General features: G+C 40.2%; 1 protein-coding gene across 1 annotated transcript in view; it reads right to left on the bottom strand.

The window, feature by feature from the left end:
• Positions 1–20,318, bottom strand: part of ppm1f (protein phosphatase, Mg2+/Mn2+ dependent, 1F) — a 53,457-nt gene extending 33,139 nt beyond the window's left edge. The window contains exon 1 of the mRNA XM_052031853.1: positions 19,992–20,318. Coding sequence (XP_051887813.1) covers positions 19,992–20,173 — 182 coding nt within the window. The 5' untranslated portion in view covers positions 20,174–20,318. The remainder of the gene's footprint in view (positions 1–19,991) is intronic.
• Between the last annotated feature and the right edge of the window lie 44 nt (positions 20,319–20,362).

The raw sequence follows: 20,362 nt of genomic DNA, 5'->3' as shown, positions 1-20,362 counted from the left end.
CCACATCATGGGCAATAAATACAGGTTTGGCCATCAATCCCACATTTCTAGAAAGGAAAAACGAAAATCTTGATGCCGAGCTTAAGGTAAGTCATTGAAAGTAAAAGGGGCATTGCTCTTCATCTATATTTCATCAACTTTAGAGGAGGTTTAATGTTAAAACTAGATGCAAAATCCAAAAACAAAACAGATTTTCCAAATACTAACAATTCTTACATTAAACATAACATCTCCCAAGTGACTTGCCAGCTTCTAGTCACTTTTTCCACGTAGTGCTCTGTCAGCTCCTTAACATCACATTATCCAAACACATACCCAGTTAACTTTGAAACATAGGGCCCAGTTAAATGTTTAACGGCTGCTAAATCTGCAGCCGCATCTTTCTATGTATGCATCAATATTCAGATATATTACATTCATGAATATCCAGTTACCAATCATTCAGCTTGCTCTAAATTATCAGCAGTGAGCCATGCTCCCAAAATTACTACCAGCTGCTGGTACTATCTTCAAAAGATTTCTTGAAAATTTCACCACTTCTGCTGATAATTTCCACCCTGCTCTCACCTCTACAAGGCCCATCTCAGACTCTTCCCTTTCTGAATCTGTGTGATAATGACAGACATCCATTACAAGACCACAGACTTTTACAACTATCTCAACTATAATTCCATAAGACCATAAGACATAGGAGCAGAATTAAGCCATTCGGCCCATCGAGTCTGCTCCACCATTCGATCATGGCTGATTTATTTTTTCTTCTCAACCCCATTCTCCTGCCTTCTCCCTGTAAACTTTAATGCCTTTACTAATCAAGAACCTATCAAGCTCTGCTTTAAGTATACCCAATGACGACATCCACAGCTGTCTGTGGCAGTGAATTCCACAGACTCACTACCCTCTGGCTAAAGAAATTCCTCCTCATCTCGGTTCTAAAGGAACGTCCTTCTATTCTGAGGCTGTGCCCTCTGGTCCTAGACTGTCCCACTACTGGAAACATCCTCTCCACGTCCACTCTATCCAGGTCTTTCAATATTCAGTAGATTTCAATGAGATCTCCCCTCAGCCTTCTAAACTCCACCAAATACAGACCCAGAGCAATCAAATGCTGTGTTAACCCTTTCATTCTCAGGATCATTCTTGTAAACGTCTTCTGGACCCTCTCCAATGCCAGCATATCCTTCCTTAGATATGGGGCCCAAAACTGCTCACAATACTCCAAATGTGGTCTGACCAATGCCTTATAAAGCCTCAGCATTACATCCTTGCTTTTATATTCTAGTCCTCTTGAAATGAATGTTAACATTGCATTTGCTTTCTGTACTACCAACTCAACCTGCAAGTTACCCTTCAGGGAATCCTGCACAAGGACTCCCAAATCCCTTTGCACCTCCGATTTCTGAATTTGCTCCCCAATTAGAAAATAGTCTACACCTTTATTCCTTCTACCAAAGTACATGACCGTACACTTCCCTACACTGTATTCCATCTGCCACTACTTTGTCCATCCTCCTAACCTGTCCAAGTCTTTCTGCAGACTCCCTGCTTCGTCAACACTACCTGCCCCTCCACCTATCTTTGTATCATCCGTAAACTTGGCCACAAAGCCATAAATTCCCTCATCCAGATCATTAACATATAACTTGAAAAGCAGCGGACCCAACACCGACGCCTGCGGAATGCCACAAGTCACTGGCAGCCAACCAGAAAAGGCCCTCTTTATTCCCACTCTCTGCGTTCTGCCAGTCAGCCAATCTTCTATCCATGCTAGTACCTTTCCTGTAATACCAGGGGCTCCTATCTTGTTTAGCAGTCTCATGTGCGGCACCTTGTCAGAGGCCTTCCAAAAATCCAAGTAAACAACATCCACCGACTCTCCTTTGTCTAGCCTGCCTGTTACTTCCTCAAAGAATTCCAACAGATTTATCATGCAAGATTTAGTAAACGAAACCATGCTGACTTCAGCATATTGTATCATGTGCTCCCAAGCAGCCCAAAACCTCATCCTTAATTATGGACTCTAACATCTTACCAAGCACTGAAGTCAGGCTAACTAGCCTATAATTTCCTGTCTTTTGCCTCCCTCCTTTCTTAAAGAGTGGAGTAACATTTGTGATTTTCCAGTCCTCCAGAACTGTTCTTGAATCTAGTGATTCTTGAAAGATCACTACTAATAGCTCCACAATCTCTTCAGCTACCTCTTTCAGAATCCTGGGTGTAGTCCATCCGGTCCAGTTGACATCCACCTTCAGACCTTTCAGCTTCCCAAGCACCTTCTTCTTTAGTAACAGTGACTTGTAATTCCTCCCACCTTGTCTGCCACAAGGACTCTATTTATTCTCCCACACTCTACTGTATTTGCTCTGATGATGAGATTTTGTGATGACGATGACATCTGTATTCAGTCCACAGGGGTCACCCTGGGCTCTCTGTTCACTGCCACTTCAAATTGCCATCCCAGTCCCACTCTAAATAGTCTGTCTGTGGCCACCTGCATGATGATGACAAAACACAACAGAAGCTTGAGGAACAACACCTCATCTTCCTTCTGGGCACATCGCAGCCTTCCAGACTCAATATCAAATTCTCGTCTTCTCTGTCTGGATCAGAACTGGTCATTTACTGCAAGTCATACTGTTATATTGGGTCAGATCTGTGAGATTGGGTCAGATTTTCCTTCTGCATTAGCACAGCCTGGGATAGCCTGTGGCCCTGCATTTTGCACTTTTTACATTCCTTCATGTGCGTTCTCCAAGTCCCTGCATTCCATATCTTTTGTTCATTTTTTCCTCTTTCTCTAACTGCAACCCCATCCCCCCCCAATAACCCATTGGATAGATGTCCAGCAACACTGGCCTCCCCCAGTCACAGATATTCCCCTTGTCCTAGCCATCCCACTTCTGTCCATTGTTCTCTCTTCCTCAGTTCTGAAGAAAGTGTCTGCAACATTAAACGTTAACTATTTCTCTTTAATTGACACTCATTAAACTGCTGTGCGTCTAGCATTTTCTGTTTTAATTTCAGATTTCTAGCATTGATAGATGTTTGATTTTCACAATATTTTCCTTACTTTGTCAAATGCTCTGGACTATTCAACTGCATGAGAATTGTTCCAAAGATTTTTCAGGAATAGTCACAAAAATTTCACATTTTAAGCATTGTAAAATTACAGCTCTACCTTTCTCATTACTTTTTTTGAACCTTCTGTCATAATAGGAAATAAGAATACATAAGAATCGAAACAACTGCACATGCTGAAAATGTGAAATTAAAACAAAAAACTGGGAACACTCAGCAGGCCAGACAGCATTTGTGGAAAGATACAGAGTTAATGTTTCAGATCTGGGACCCTTTATCAAAACAGAGAGAGAAACAAGTTAGTCTAGTGAGTAAAGGTGGTGGGGGAGGGCAATGCATGGAACAAGGGGAATTTCTCTGTTTGGGTGATTTCTTTGATAGGGTGAATTAATGCGACAATTAAGCTCCTTTGTCTGTGTAATGTGTTGCTAGCTTTGTAAAGTCTATGCAATGTTGAACAGTCTGGCTTATTGGGACATGCCCAGAAAGAGGGGAAAAGGGGAAGGCAGGCAAAAATGAATACAAACAGAAAGAGCAAGTTACCTAAAGCTGGAGAATTGCAGGCTACAACATGCCCAGACAAAAGATGTGGTGTTGTTAGACCTTGTTGTAACTGTTCAGAGGCTAAAGATGGAGATCAGAGTGGGAGTGGAATCATGAATTGAAGTGGCAGGCAACTGAAAGCTCGGGGTCACTCTTGTCAACTGAGTGCAGGCGCTCTGCAAAGCCATCATCCAATCTTCATTGATTTCTCCAATGTATAGGGGACGATATTGTGAACACCAAATCTAGTACACTAAATTGGAAAAGGTTTCTCTTTCCACAGATGCTGCCTGACCTGCCGACTTTTAATGAGAGTACATAATCAAGAACACTCAACTGGGAATCAACCCAGAGCAGAGTCTAACAGTTCCAAATCACTTTTTCAAATTATAAACAAATGGTAGTCTGCAAGATCAATATTTTTTGAAACATATTTATGGTCACATTTACAATTGATTTGGGGTTTACTTCTTTTCTCAGTAAGTTTTATTCCCAGGTCACTAAATACATCCTGCAGAAATAAAAACTGCCTGCCAGAATGAAAGGTTAGATTCAACTAAGTGCCACATTCTTTAGATTCTTTCCCACCCATGCTGACTACTGTTTGTTACTAACCAACCCCACCCACGCCTCCACACATATTTTCAAGATTCAGTTTTTTCCTTTTGCTGATTTTTCCCCCCAACCTTCAGAAATTCTTCAACACAAGCACATGACCATTCTATCCCTAATGTACCAAATCATTTAATACTATCAGCTGTAGAAAGGAATAATGTACATGATCCTGTGTCAGTAACAGTCAGGGTAATAATGGAAATTGCTTAAGTAAATTTTTGGTTAATTGAACAATCACAGAAATGTACAGCATGGAGAAGGGCCATTTAATCCGCTGAGTCATAGAATCCGAGAGCGAGACTGCAGATGATGGAATATGGAGTAACACACAAAGCGCTGGAGGAACTCAGCGGGTCAGGCAGCACCTATGGAGGGAAATGGACAGTCGACATTTCAGAATCAGAGTTGTACGGTGCAGAAATAGGCTCTTTAGCTCACCACGTCCATGCTGATCATCGTATTCATCTATACTAGTCCCATTTACCCACATTAGGTCCATAGCCTTCTATGCCTTGGTGATTCAAGTGCTTGTCTACAAGCTTCTTAAATATCAGCCTCCACACATCCCTCATCAATATCCTTAGTTACCTCCTCAAAAAATATTATATTAGTAGAAAGGATATCCCATAAACAAAGCCATGGTGACTATCCCCTAGCTACACTTGGAAAAACAGGGATTGATAAGACCTACGAATTATTTTCCATAGTTTTCCCAGCACTGATACAAGACTCATTTACCTGGCTTATCCCTGCTGCCCTTCTTGAACAAAGGAACAACATTTGCCATCCTCTTGTCATCTGGCACCTCATTTGTAGCAAATGAAAATGCAAAAATCTCCATCAGGACCCAGCAATTTCCTCCCTTGCCTCCCATAGCATCTCATCATGCCTTGGGGATTTATCTACATTTATGTGCTCCAAGACATCTAGTTCTTGCCAGCTCTCAGAAATATTCAATTCACCCCAAGCCCCAACTCTCTCCTCATAGCCCTGAAATTTTTTCCCCCATTTCAAGTCCCTTTCTGCATGCCATAATTGAACCTGCCACCATTTCCCACACCAATAGCTATTGTACTGCATTCCAGATCCTAAAGACAAACCTGTTTAAAAAAATCTTTATCACTTTTCTATTGCCTTTGTTTTATGTCCTCTGGTTGCTGACCTTCTCACCAAGGAGAACAGTTTGTCTTTATTTAATCTGTCTAGAACATTCACAATTTTAAACTCTTCTTTCAGATCTCCAAGCAACCTTCTCTGTTCCAAGGAGAATAATGCAAGTTTCTCCAGCTTATCCACACAACTAGAGTCCCTTATCCCCGGAATCATTCTAATAATTTTTCTGCACCATTTAAGTACTTTTCCTTAAAATATAGTGGCTAGTATTGCACACAATCCTTCTGCTGCACACGAAACACTATTATGCTCTATTCCACTGTTGTACGACTATTAAACAGTCCCTTTAGACGATAAGATGGACTCTTGACCTCACAATCTACTTGTCATGGCCTTGCACCTTACTGTCTGCCTACACTCTCTGTAACTGTAACACTTTATTCTGCATTGTTATTGCTTTTCCCTTGCAAAACAGTTTTTCACTGTACCTCAGTACATGTCACAGTAATAAACCAATTTACTATTATATAAATTCTGTTGTTCTTGAACTCTTTCCCTCTATTTATAAAGCTCAGGATTCCATAAGCTTTTTTAAAAAAAACTTTCTCAATCTGCCATGCCACTTTCAATAATTTATAAACACACGGATTAGAAGCCTGCGTAGGGCACTTGAGACCTCGAGCCTTTTTTTTAATTAAATCTTAGCTGATCTGATTGTAATCATGTTCCCATCTACAAGTAGTAACCTTTCAATCCATTGTTTATCAAGAATCTATCTATCTGTGTCTTAAAAGACTCTGGTCCCGTTACTGAGAAAGAGAGATCTTTCAGGAAAACAAAAATCACATCTGTGTCTTAAGTGGGTGACCTCTCAATATTAAGCAGAGACCCCAAATTCTAGATTCTCCCAAAAGAGGAAACATCCACTGTACATTTGTTATCAAGATCCCTTAGGATCTTGTGCTTCAATCTAGTCATCTCTCGTTTCAAAACTCCCAATAGGCACAAGCTCAGCCTGCCCATTTTTTCCCCTCATGAGACAAATGTCCATTCCAAGTATTACACGAGTATACCTCCTTCTGAACTACTTCAATACATTAACACCCTTCCTTAAATAACAACACTATACACAACACTCCAGATGGGGTCTCACCAAAATCTTACATAAATGAATAATAATCTCCAATTCCCCAAGCAATAAACAATAACATTCTATTAGCCTTGACTACTTGCTATACCTGCATTATTGCTTTTTGCAAATCATGCACTTGGACCTCCAGATCCCTCTATATATCAGAGCTCTGTAATCTCTCACCATTTAGATAATATGCTTCATTTTTCATTTTCCTGCCAAAAAGATAATTACATTTTTCCCACATTTTCACTCAATTAACCCATCTAAATTCATTTGCATTTTTCTTGTGTCCTTTACCTCTGTGTCATCGGTAAATTTAGCAAACTTACCTTCAGTTCCTTTATCCAAATCATTTACAGAAGTTATATATAAAAGAAAAAGAGTACCAGCATCAATTGTTGTGGCACATCACTGAGGAGATCTTGCCAACCAGAAATAAAATCCATTTATGACTACTGTTTCCTGTAATCTTGCCACTCCTCCATGCATGTATATTCCCAGATCTCTCTGATCCTGTACCCTTCTAGAATTGTGCCCTCCAGTTTATACATTGCCTCGCTTCACTCTTCCTGCCAAAATGCAACATTTCAGATTTTCTTGTATTAAATTTAATTCGCCACATGTCCACCTATCTCAGTCTATTACCATGCCCCTCACCATTCACTAGTTTCAAATTTTGTGTTAACTGCAGATTTAGAAATTGTGCTTAGTACACCCAGGTCCACATCATTATATGTATATATAGGGCTCCTGGTTCTGACAGCACTAGGGAACAGCACTGTACACATTCCTACAGTATGTAAATAACTATTCATTCTGCTAGTCATCTTTTTATTCCATGGGCCTAAGCCTTAGAGTCATACAGAGAGAAACAGGCTGTTTCAGCCAGTCAGTCCGCACTGACCATTTACATTAGTCCTACACTAATCACAGTTTATTCTACCCAGATGCCCATCAACTCCCCCCGATTCTACCATTTACCTACACACTAGAGGCAATTTACAGTAGCCAATTAACCTACAAACCCACACACCTTTGGGATCTGGGAGGAAACCAGAGCATCTGGAGGAAACCCACACAATCATAAGGAGAATGTGCAAACTCCAGACAGACAGCACTGGAGATCATATATTCACATCAACCGTTTGTTACTTCATCAGTGGACTTAATTAAGTTTATTCAACACAATTTGCCCTGAAAAAAAATCTACGTTGCCTTTCCCTAATTGATCCATGTTTCTCTGAGTAACTGTTCATTATGTCCTTGATTATGCCTTGAAGTTTCACCAGCAATGAGGTTAAATTGACTGGCTGGGTTCTTCCCAACACACTTGGAACAAAGGTGCAATATTTTCGATTCTTCAGTTCTCAAAAACCTACCACTTGATGCCTGGATGATACAGGCCAAAACTTAAGTAATTTCTATCCTTGCTTCCCTCAGCAACATATCCTATCCGAATTAGGGTGATTCATCCACTGAGTACAGCTGGCTTTTCCAGTAATAAACAAACTGTTGGAGGAACTCAGCAGGTTGAGCAACATCTGTGGAGGGAAATGGACAGTTGACATTTCCGGTTGAGACCCTTCACCTGGTCCAGATGAAGGGTCTTGACCATTGACTGTCCATTTCCCTCCACAGATGCTGGATGACCTGCTGAATTCTTCCAGCAGTTTGTTCTTTTGCTCTAGATTCCAGCATCTGCAGTCTCTTTTGTGGCCTTTCTGGTACTTGCTCTATTAATTTTTAGCCTATCCAGTTCTCAACTACAAAAGCACCATTCCTTTGGTAAAAGATCACAATGTAAAGCAACCATTAAGTTTTAAACTTTTTCAAAACTTTATTTATACAGCACAGTAACAGGCCCTTCTGGCCCAACAAATCCGCGCCCCCCATTTAAACCCACGTTAACCTACACGTACGTCTTTGGAACATGGGAGGAAACTGGAGCACCCAGAGGAAACCCAAGCAGACATGGAGAGAACATACAAACTCCTTACAGACGGCGACGAGAAATGAACCCCGATCACTGGCACTGTAATAGCGTCATGCTAACTGTTCCTCAGTCATTCTCTCTGCCTCCCTAAATAGTCTTTTTTAGTTCCTGATCAGTCCCACTCTTTTTTTTGTTACTATGTTTACATAAATAAGAGGGAATCCAAAAATTATCTTTGTTTGCTGCCAGTGTTTTTTCCATATTCTTTGTCCCTTCCCTTGTAATATCCCATCTGAACTTTCTATAATTAGCCAGCTTCTCACTTGTTATTAGCCTGATACATGATACATGCACCATTTTTTCTTGTTGTATTTCATTCTCTCTTCCAGGTTATCCAGGAGATACTTGGTTTTAATTGACTTACCTATTGCCCTTTTGAGAACTAATGGAATTGGACACATGCAATTATACAAATACATCAACATCACTCGCTAACATTCATTTCAATCAAATGAATGCAACCCCAGACATTAGACTTAATTTCAACATCTTTGCTGATTAACACTATTAAGGCAGGCTGTCTGCAAAGATGCTAGCAATTATAAACTGATTTTGCTCAGACAGAAGAGTGCAATATGCATAATTTAAGTTGCAGCATTCCAAATGAAAGGACTCAAGCTGTATTCACATAGGACAGCTTGACAATGATACAATACATAGAAAAACAGCTGCCAAGAATCAGAAGTCACAATGAAAACATCATTTCTAGCCATGGTCAGTTTCATCTGCACATTAGATATACACAGCAATACACATAGCTCCCCTAAAACCTGTCAAAGAAGCCAACTCCAATGAATGCCAACAAAAAGTAAACTGGTTATCACACGACTCAGATTATCTTTTTAATTATCCTTGTATCCAATCCCATTCAGATTCCAAAAATACACTTTTTTAAATTTAAAACAGGCAGCCAACATTAACCACTCAGTATATGCCATCTGTCCCTTATCACCTTCAGCTGGAAATAGAAACTGCCTGCCTTAGTTTGTTCTAGTGGCAACAGAAACCCACACTATAATGGACGCCTCAAAATGAACTGAGGATAAGTAACCAATGTTTCCCGTGAGAATGCACAGAGCGATGCCACGTGTTCACTCACTCAGCTGAAAAGTATGCAGTATGTGCATGTTTTCATAGCCAATTAGAGTTGTGTATGGCAACAGCAGGAGATACGTTAAAGTGGAGGTGATTGGTGCAGGTGCAAGGAAGTGGGAGAAGGCTGAATGTAAAATGGGAATGAAATTTGTATCTCAATCTAGCCCAAAGGGATTAAACATTTCTCCATTCATTAAATCAAAGTGCAGTGACCAACACTTTTTAATCTGGGTAAAAAGTTGTTCCGATATAAGTGAATTAGTGTTTCCCTTTCACAAAAACAGGACAAATCAATGTAAAAATTAGAAGTCACTGACAGATTTCCTTTGCAAAATAATTTTAAAGACTGGAAGAGGCCTGTTCTTCCATTACATTTAAATCAGTTTTTGAAAGAGCTATCCACTGAGTCTTTATTCACTTCACTTTTGAAGGCTATTCTCCTTTAACTACTGATTCTGACTTGTCATTCCAAGCCTTAAAAATCCTCTAATCTGTATCTAAAAATTGTATCATCTGGTCAATGAAAATAGAAATTGTTTCCCTCTACTTACTTTATCAAAATCATTCAATATTTTTGAGTAACTCTTTGCAAAAAGTTGAAAGATTCCAGTTTAATGCAGACCCCAGTCTTTCTTTTTATAAATAAAGCCATGGCTTACACTACTGTACCCTCCCCAGAATTCAAAATTTTTGAAAACATCTTTATCAGTGGGCAAAAATGGACGGAAAATCCTAAATGTAGCTTAACCAATGATTTATACAAACTTAGATACATACTTTTGATTTTTTTATATTGACCAATCAGCAAATCCGACATCCTACTCTTGACATTCAATGGCATTACTGAGTCCTTCAGTATCAAAATTCTGATGGTCACCATGGATCAGAAACTCAACTGGATTAGGCATGCAAGTATTGTACCTACAAACCCATATATAAAGGCTGGGTATCTTGCAGCTGGCAACTCACCTACTGATACCCCAGAACTTTTCACCATCCACAAACTCAAGTGAAAAGCACGTTAGAACACTCTCCACTTGCCTGCATGAGAGCAGCTCCAACAGCACTCAAGAAGCTTAACACCATCCAGGCAATGCAGCCTGCTAGAATTGCACCCAACCCATCACTATAAGCATTCATTGCCTCCACCATCAGGACACTGTACCAGCTATAAAATATACTGCTATTATACATCTAGGTTACTCTAACATCTCCTAAGCCCACATCCACTACCACCAAGAAGTTAAAGTGCAGCAAATGCATGATGACATTGCTAACTGTAGGCTCTTCAACTCCCCCTCACCCCACATCATACATAACCATGGCTTGGAAATCTCCATTGGTTCATTATCACTGGGTCTAAATCCTGGGATTCCCTGCATAACACCAGTATGGGGAAATCAGAAGAAACAGCAGCAATTCAAGAGCTGCCTTATCACCATGTTCTCACAGACAATTAGGAAAGGGCAATAAATTTTGGGTCTTGCCAGCAATGGCCAGATTCCAAATACAAGTTAAAAGATACTATCCAAAGTACTTAAACATTCATTTCTCGCCCCCCCCAAGGAAAAGCAGATTAGTAATTAAAGAGAAGGCTGAAATAACTTACTGATGAGGAATAAAGGAAGTGGTTTAAGAATTATGACTAAGAAATTAGGTTGCTGGATCTATAACTCCCTGATGGGAAATGAGCTAAGCTTGAATTACTAAGTTCAGAAACACGTTTCTGTTTAATTCAGAGCCTGTGCTGATAGTTAAATTCAGCCATAATTGTATGGTCAGTATAAGAAACAGCTGAATTCCAATTCTCCATTCCTATTCAGAGGCCTTGCTTGAAATTAATATAGATATTAGGTGAGGAAAGTATCATGCTCAACTGGGAATTTCTCTACTGTTCTCGGTGATCAACTAATCAGCAAACATTACTAAGGCCAAAAGAGGAATTCAGGTAATCTACTTTAAAAGATATTAGATGTTATTTGATGCCTAAACAACCATAACAAGTGGTCAAGAGAAAGAGCCAAGAACATTTTTATCAGAGATTACTGTGTGGTGTGCACGCAGTGTACAATAAATAGAAAAAATTGTATTTGTGCTGTGTAACAAAGAAATTTAATGAAATTCAATTTTCATATTGTCATACTTCAAGCAAACAACACTGACCTGAAACATTAACTTACCACAGGTGCTGCTTTACCTGCTGAATATTTTCAGCATTTTCTTTTTATTGCCAAGCTCAGATCTCTGCCTTCCGCCTCCTCTATCACCTTCTTCCCTGAACTCCACCACCTCCAATCCTCTCTTGAATAGGGGACCCTAAAAACAGGTTAGGCTACCACTAACATCTGCAGTGATTTCCAGCATCTAGTGATTATAAAAGCATAATGTGGAGGAAATAAAAAGCATAATATTAAAAGCATGCCAAAAAAAGGCTGATTTACCTGGTAAGTACAAAGACTAATCTAGTACAGCTGTCACTTCACAGCTCCAGCAACCAGGGTCCAATCCTGACCTCTGGTGCTTTGTGGAGTTTGCATATTCTCTCTGTCATGGGTTTCCTCCCATATCACAAGATCTGTAGGTTGGTGGGTTAATCAGACACTGAAAATTGCTTCTAGTGTTCAGGTAAGTAGTAGAATCTGGGGAAGTTCATAGGGACATGGGGAGAATAAAAAAAAGTGGGATTAATGTAGGATTAGTGAAATTTAGGTTAATCTACCAAATACAATATTTTTACTACAGAATGCAATATTATTGCACTTGATACTGCCAGAATTTTTTTTAATTCATGAAGTAATCACAGATGTTGACATATGAAAGTGTCCATTAATCTTTTTATAAAACTCCAGTCAGAGTAGAAGTAAAATTTATGATTGATTGTGATGCTATGCTATAGTTAATTATACCCTTGGCACTGACATAGTAACTTAGGTTATGTCATATAGTTGTTCATCAAATGACCCTAGCACCTGCTTTAATTGCTATAGTACAAGACCAAAAAGAAATCACAGAACCCATCTTTGTGTCCAATTCTCACCAATTTCAAAAGACTGTTACTGCATCCTAAATTGCAAGGAACATCTGTCAAATACAATGAGCAAAAGAAAAAGGACAATTCTAACTCCTCATAATCCCAAATCCAACCATCTGGTTTAAACTTTCACTTCCTCTTCCAATTAGCCATTCACCAGTATGAAGAAATCATAGATCGCTGGTGCCAAATTCTATTCCCCTACGATACATAGATGTAAAACATACATTTGTGCTCACTACACATAAGAAAACAGTAAAATCCACAGACTGAAAATACATGCTTGGCAAACTACAAAGGAAACCTCTAGCTCAGCAGAATCTAAAGCTATGCATACTTGTACTCATCAACTATAGTAATACTGTAACCAAACCTGAATCATGAATGCATTTAACTCCGTGGGATGTTATAAAGAAACTTTTAAAACAGACTGCAAGCTGAAGAATCAGCTTAAGGAGAAGCTTTATAAATTAACAGGACTACCCAAGGATAGTTCATTTATCCACTCTGACTACCCATGTAATTTTCAAGTTAACAGATAAGTGTTCATGAGAACAAGAACTTTTCAAGGTACTGATTTGCTCAGAGTTCTTCCACAGCAAAACAAGCTGTGAAAAATCAACAAGGACTACTTAAATAAAGCAATATATGAACATATGTAGACCTGGCACAGTCAAGAGGGGTTTCCAAACAATTGTTTTGGGTGTGATTTTTGTATTATGAAAGGAATGTTTGGCAGCAAGCTTAGGAGAATCTGCAAGGGACATTGGGTAGAATCGATCACCTGTATATAAAAGAGTGGGCTTCTCTGACCGATCACTGGGATTAATTGCATTCAGAATTAGAGCTGGAGGGAGATACGTACAAGTTGAAGTTATAGTTAACAGAAATCTGCATCAGGTCATTAGTGTACAAAGACTATACCAGTGCACAGTATGTTGGTGTATATTTTACAATTTTATGTAATAAAATGTTACATAATACCTCAAAATAGTTATGTCATTTGTAGTGCTTCAAACTGGTTTTAGTGATTACTTAGTTTTAATATACTTTTAAAAAGAATTCCGAGTTGAGCTGTTTTATGAGTCTTGACTAGTTTTACCCTGCCAGATAGGTTCAGGCAGAACTCAGAAAATTGGTATAACTGCTTACAGGATGATCCAGCTCCATGTCAAAGCACAATTTCTAGAACATCAGTCTCAAGAATGTGTCTCAGCTCTCAGTTCTGGAGCTACACAGCTCAGATTGTTGACATTTATGTTAGATCACCCTGTCTACTTTAGAAACAGGAGCTTTGAGCCTGTTTTTATTAATTCAATAAATCAGTGGGTTCTGGTGGCTTTGCTTTGCTTTGCATATCCACTCTCATATCAGTTGAACCAATGTCTCTTCTGTATACAAGGTCAAACACTGAATGAGAAGCACTCGCAAAGTAAAAATTCCTGGAATGTGCACCAGACAATAAATAATAGGCAATTAACACCTTGGTTCAGTTTCCATATGTGATTTATCACCTGGCCAACATCACGATCATTTCATAAAATTGCAAGTCACATAAATCCTTTTCCCTGCAGCCAAATTTTATTCATAGGTTACCCTACCTCCTATTTACACAGAACAAGAGAATAATTGTGGTACTCAGCACATCATGGATTACAAACAAGGAAGTAACAAGCTACACTGAACAGTTCAGAACAGGAAATAACAAAAAAGCTGCTACTTTTGAGACAAAAAGCCACCTGACCCAAAGGAAGTAAATTCCTTTATCTTGTATAACACAAGAATAAACAATATACAAAGGAAGCAGCAGGGGCCCAACCCTCACGACACTTGTCAGGGTGATGGAAATGGTTATGGAACTGGCTGCTGCTTATCCATTTGGATAAGAACTGAGAAAACAGAAGACAAATGTAATATGTAACCTAATAAACCTACTTAGTGAAACTTGACTGCAATTTACACAAGTCTGACTGACAGTAAATTTATTAAACAATTTACATTTGCTTAATACTTTGCAAGTAACTGTCCTTTCAGTGGGTTTGGAGTGGTCATTACAATAGAGTTCTAGCAATTTAGACAAGATTTAATGCATAATCAGGAAAGTTTAATTATTTTTATTATTGTGCTTCCCCAATAATAGCTTATTACTTCCTGAAAATCTTGTTAAGCACATTGCTAATAGGGTAGCAAAGTGCAAAAGTGTCACCAGGCCCAGAGTGAACAATCTTTGGATAAGAGGTCAAATACATGGGCCACATCCAAGCCTCTCTTAATGGCTGATCTCAACCTTGAGGCTGTATCCAGAGTTCTAGATGGTCCAGCAGAAATATCGACTGTTTATTTACCTCCATAGATGCTGCCTGACCTGCTGAGTTCCTCCAGCACTTTGTGATTCCAGCATCTGCAGAATTTTTTTGTGTCATCATTCTAATGATGCTTCTTTTTATAAAATTGAAGTGGTCTCCGAATGTTTCTGGTTCCAAATTCACAGCACACATTCCTATTTCCTGTCTCTAGGATGTTGAAATGAAGATTTTAAAGGCATATCTGAAGGGAAAAGGGTTAGTGTGAAGGCAAATGTAGGCTGTTATAGTCAGAAATGGGGGAATTTGTAATAGGAAGCAAAGAAATGACAACAATTAAACACATACTTTGCTTCTGTTCTCACAAAGGAGAACAGAAATAAACTCAACCCAAGATCTGCTGAGAGGGAGGAACTGAAGGAAATTAGTATTAATAAAGATAGGGAAATTAGTGGTGCTAAAGGTTGACACACCTCTGAGGCCTGATAATCTACACCCCAGAGTACCAAAGGAAATACCTTGGGAATAATTGATAGATTGTGGTCATTTTCCAAAATTCTTTAGACTCTAGAGTAGTTCCCACAGATGAGGGGCGGAGAAAAACAGAATTACAGGTTAGTAAATCTAACATCAATAATGGGGAAACACTAGAGTCTAACGTAAAAGATGTAATAACAGAACCTTTAGAAAGCACTAACACAATTTTTAAAAGTGTGCATTTATGAAAGGAGAATCCTGCTTAACAAATATAATGGAGTTTTTTTTGAGGATGTAGAATAGATAAACACTGAAAAACAGTGGATGCAGTGTATTTGGAGGTTCAAAAGGCTTCTGATAAGGTACCATCTGTTACATTGTAAAATTAAAGTGTATGGAATTGAGGATAATATACTGGCATGGATTGTAAATTAGTTAACAGACAGGAAACAATAGGAATAAATGGATCTTTTTACTGGGTGGCAAGTACAGTAGCATACCACAGCTATTCATGGTATATATCAACAACTTAGATGAAAGAACCATATGTAACACCTACAGTTTTGGAGATGACACAAAGCTGGGGCAGAGAGGAGGTAGGGAACGCAAGCTGTGGAGGATGCAAAGAGGCTCCAATATGATTTAGATAAGATTGAGCAGTGGTCAAATGGATGGCAGATGCAGTGTAACATGGATAAATGTGAGGTTATACACTTTAGTTTTAAAAACAGAGTCAAATTATTACATGAACGATGATAGATTAGAAAGGAGAGTTCAACCAGTTGCCAAAAGCAAGCATTCAGGTGCAGCAAGCAATTGATATGTTGGCTTTCATTGTATGAGGATTTGAGTACAGAAGCAAGGACACCTTGCTACAATAATACAAAATCTTGCTGAAACCCCATCTGGAGTTTTGTATGCAGTTTTGGTCTCCTTATCTGAGGAAGGATAAGGAGGATATGCAAGGAAGTTTAACGAGAGTAATTCCTGAGACAGCAGGACTGATGTGACAGGTTGAATGTTTTCAAAGGCTGGGGAGTCCAGAACAAGGGTCAAGATATGGGGTGTGCCATTTAGAAGTGAGATCAGGAGAAATTTCTCTACCACAGAAGGCAGTGGAGGCCAAGTCGTATTCTAGAAGGAGGTAGACGCATTTCTTAACGCTAAAACAATCAACAGTATAAAACAGGGTACTGAACTGACTGATCAGCCACTGAATGAAGGAGCAGACCCAAAGGGCTGAATGGCATTTTCCTGCTTAATTCTACTCACAGGGTGATAAAGATGACCCTAGGACAAAGAAGAGCAGCTTCAACACTAGTGCAACAACTAAATAAATAGTTTCCTTCAAAATTCTTTTGCAGATCACTTGCTACTTCCTGCAACAGCTTCACACAGTGCTCCTCCTCCTACTACACTGAAAGCTAAAGGTCTGCCGGTTGCATAATGTTTTCACTTCCAGATCTGCATAACCAAAGGCTGGTGATCCCATCTCTTCTAAGAGATGCACCCCCAATCACAGTGAAAGGGTTGCTTAACTGCAAGAGCAATGCTCTAAACAGTTCATTATTTTTTCCTCAGGAAGTCGTTAGCTCCCATTTCAAGGAGCTTCCCAGGTTTCAAAAGTTAAGCCTAATGATCCTTCCCTGTTTTAAAAAATGTAGTTGGCCTCTAATTCTGCAAAAAATATTAACCATGTGTTGTAACAAACAATCATCTAAAATTTAGATCAAGTTGTGAACCGCTCAAGTTTGGAGGATGTAGTTAATTACTTACAGATATATAAATAAGCTGGTAACAGAAAGACATACTAATCTTTAATGTCCATTCACACCCAACAATGAACTGTGCAGACAAAAGAATGTTGGACACCTTTAAGCAGAGCTAGAAAGGGTTAAACAAAAAAGTCAACTTCAGAATTATGCAATACATGGTTCTGCCCAATGTGTCTGTGCCAGCTCTTTAGAGCTGCCTAATGTCCCTCTACCTCACAAAGGCTGAATACCACCTCTATGACACCTTCCTTCTGGACCAAAACATCAGGCCAGTCTGTCAACCACTGACCTCATTTCCTCAGACCTTTCCACCACAGCCTCCACCCTCACTGTCCCAACCTTATACCACCTGCTTCTACATTCTCCCCATTCCACAGCAGAATTGCCCTGATAGGCTCATTGTTTCAGGCCGTTCTTGCCCCAGAGCTCATTTCTTCATACCTTTGACTATTCTTTTTTCCCCTTGTCCAGTCTCTTCCCACCTACATCTGTGACAGCTCTCATCTTCACAATTTTCTGTTTCACCATGGACATCCAATCCCTCTACACCCTCATCCCACACAGAATGGTCTGAGGGCCCTTTATTTTTCCTTGAACAGAAACCAACCAATGTCCACCACCTGGTTGAACTCATTCTCATATTTAACAACCTTTCCTTTAACTCTACTCACTTTCTCCAAGTTGAAGGTATAACTGTGGAAATTTGCACAAGTCCAAGCCATATGTTTCCTTGTGGAATACGATACAGTACTAATCGCAGTACCACTTAGGTCCCATCACTCACCTGTTTTCTAACAGACTGATGACAGTATAGTTGCTGCTCTGTTCTCAATAAAATTCAAAAGTTTCACTTCTGCTGGCAATTTCCATACTGCTCCATTTTCAAATGGTCTATCTCTGATCTTTCACTTTCTTAACCTCTAACTCCATCTCTAGTGACAGATATCCATTACCAGCCCACAGATTCCCGCTGATGTCTTGATTACACCTCCTCCCATCCTGCTTCCCCAAAGGACTCCATCCCGTTCTCTTAGTTTCTCCAGTTCAGTCATTCTGATGGCACGACTTTTAACACCAGTGCTTCCAAGAGGTCTTTCTTTCTCCTTCACAATGACTAGCTCTCCACGACTGTTCACAGAGCTCCCCACTGTTTTTAATTTCCTGCACTTTTGCTCTTAACCTCTCTCTTCTCAAAACATGGATAAGGTTCGCTTCTCCTCACCTTCCACCTCACCAGCCTTCAAATTAAATGGATCATTCTCTAATTTCCATCACTCAAAATGAGATGCCACTGCTACCACCATACCTTCTCCTCCCACATTCCAAAGGCATTTTTCATTCCATTCTTTCATCTCCTTCAACACCCACTGCCTTTCTCATACAACCATAGGAGATGCAATTTTACTTCTTCCCTTGCCACCGTTCAAGGATCAAATGCTCCCATGAAGCAGTGATTAACTTGCACTTCTTCCAATTTGGTACTCACAATGTGACCTTCTCTGCAATGGTGAAACAAAACAGAGATTAGGCAACAACTGTTCAAGATACCTTCATTCAGATTGCAAGGTTGACCCTGAGCTTCCAGTTGCCATTCACTAATTTGCCACCCCACTTCTGCTAATGGTCTTTCTGCCTTTGGTCTCTTCTGTTCCAACAGAAACTTAAGGAACAGTATTGCATTGTTCATCTAGATGTATTACATCCTTAGAACTCAACAATGAATCGAGCAACTTCAGATAACCAGCCCTTCTTTTTTCTGGCAGAACTCTCCTGTTCTGATGCCACTGAGTATTTTCAATATTTCTTTTAATTCAGATTTCCAGCAAATATTGTGTTCTGTATTATATAGTTCCAGAATCAGATTTTTCCTTCTGCATTTTCATTCACCTCCCCAAAAAGATCAAATTTAATAACATTCACTCTCTTTCACTGTAACCACTACAATTCACATTATTCAGTCTCTCTCTGTCTCCACCATATCATGGACATTCCCTGCATTCACTTCACCTTCTCTGAAATTTAAAGCATACTTGTTTTCTAACTTTTCTCAGTCCTGATGAAAGGTCATCAACCTGAAATGTTAACCAACACAGATGATGTCTGGCCTGCTGAGTCAGCATTTCTATCTTTATTTCAGAATCCCCTCACTTACCATTTTCTTCATAACTTATTCCTTTCCCTTTAGAAATTTTACACTATCCTTCATGCAGTGCATTCCAGATCACAACACTGTGTAAAATAGGTTCCCTCAAGCCATGTTTTTTCCTGCTAGTCACTTTAACTCTCTCTCTTCTAGGTGAAAAAAAAGCTGCAAATGTCAGAAATCTGAAGAAATCCACAGATGCTGCTGGACTTGCTGAGGGTTTCCAGCATTTTCTGTCTCTTCTGGCTACTGCCCTTTCCACTATATTCATTCTATCAAAACAGTACATGATTTTGAACATTTCTGCTTAACTTTTTTGTAAACTCAAGCCTCCTGTCTAAGTAGCATTGTAGTTCCGCATCCTCTGCATTGTTTTAGATTATGTTTTCGGCATTTTCCCATTATTTATTTGCACTGAAGTTTAATTTGAAGCTACTGTCATAGTTTAACCAGACTTTTGTTTGCAAATGCAATGAAGTGGTTGGAAAAATGACACTTATTAACTACGAGGGCCCTCTGCCCCATTCACCTCGCTCATATACCGACTTGGTGGTTGTACAACCCTGCCCATAAATCTGATTGATACAGCCCACGTGTAGCCTTCAGACTGCTGCTACTTATCAGGGGACGGGGTCAGCAGAGACCCATCACCCGGGGGGGGGGGGGGGGGGGGGGGGGCTGAGCCCTCACCTGTCCCTCAGCAGCTTCAGCCCCATGTCGACGCTCTCTCCCTCCACCTCCTGCCAGGTCAACATCGCGCTCTGCAGCCGCACGGGTAACGCGTCCTCAGGAGCCAGCGGGGTTGGAAACTCCCGCGCCAAGGAGTCCAGGAGTCGCCGTGCCTCGGTCTCCATCCACGGCTCGGTCTCCATCCACGGCTCGGTCTCCGCCGGAGCAGCACTCACGCCCACCTCATTCCCGGCCGCTGCCAGCGCCGGACTAACGGCCAGCCCGCGCGCTCCCCCAACCTCCGCCACTCGCCGCACCGCGCACGCGCGGCTCCCGCGCCACTGCCCCCCCCCTCACACGCATGCGCGCCCCGATACTGGGTGGCGGTGCGG

The sequence above is a fragment of the Pristis pectinata genome, chromosome 17 (genome assembly GCF_009764475.1).
Source record: "Pristis pectinata isolate sPriPec2 chromosome 17, sPriPec2.1.pri, whole genome shotgun sequence".
Lineage (NCBI taxonomy): Eukaryota > Metazoa > Chordata > Chondrichthyes > Rhinopristiformes > Pristidae > Pristis > Pristis pectinata.
This window is presented reverse-complemented; position numbering and strand designations above follow the sequence as displayed.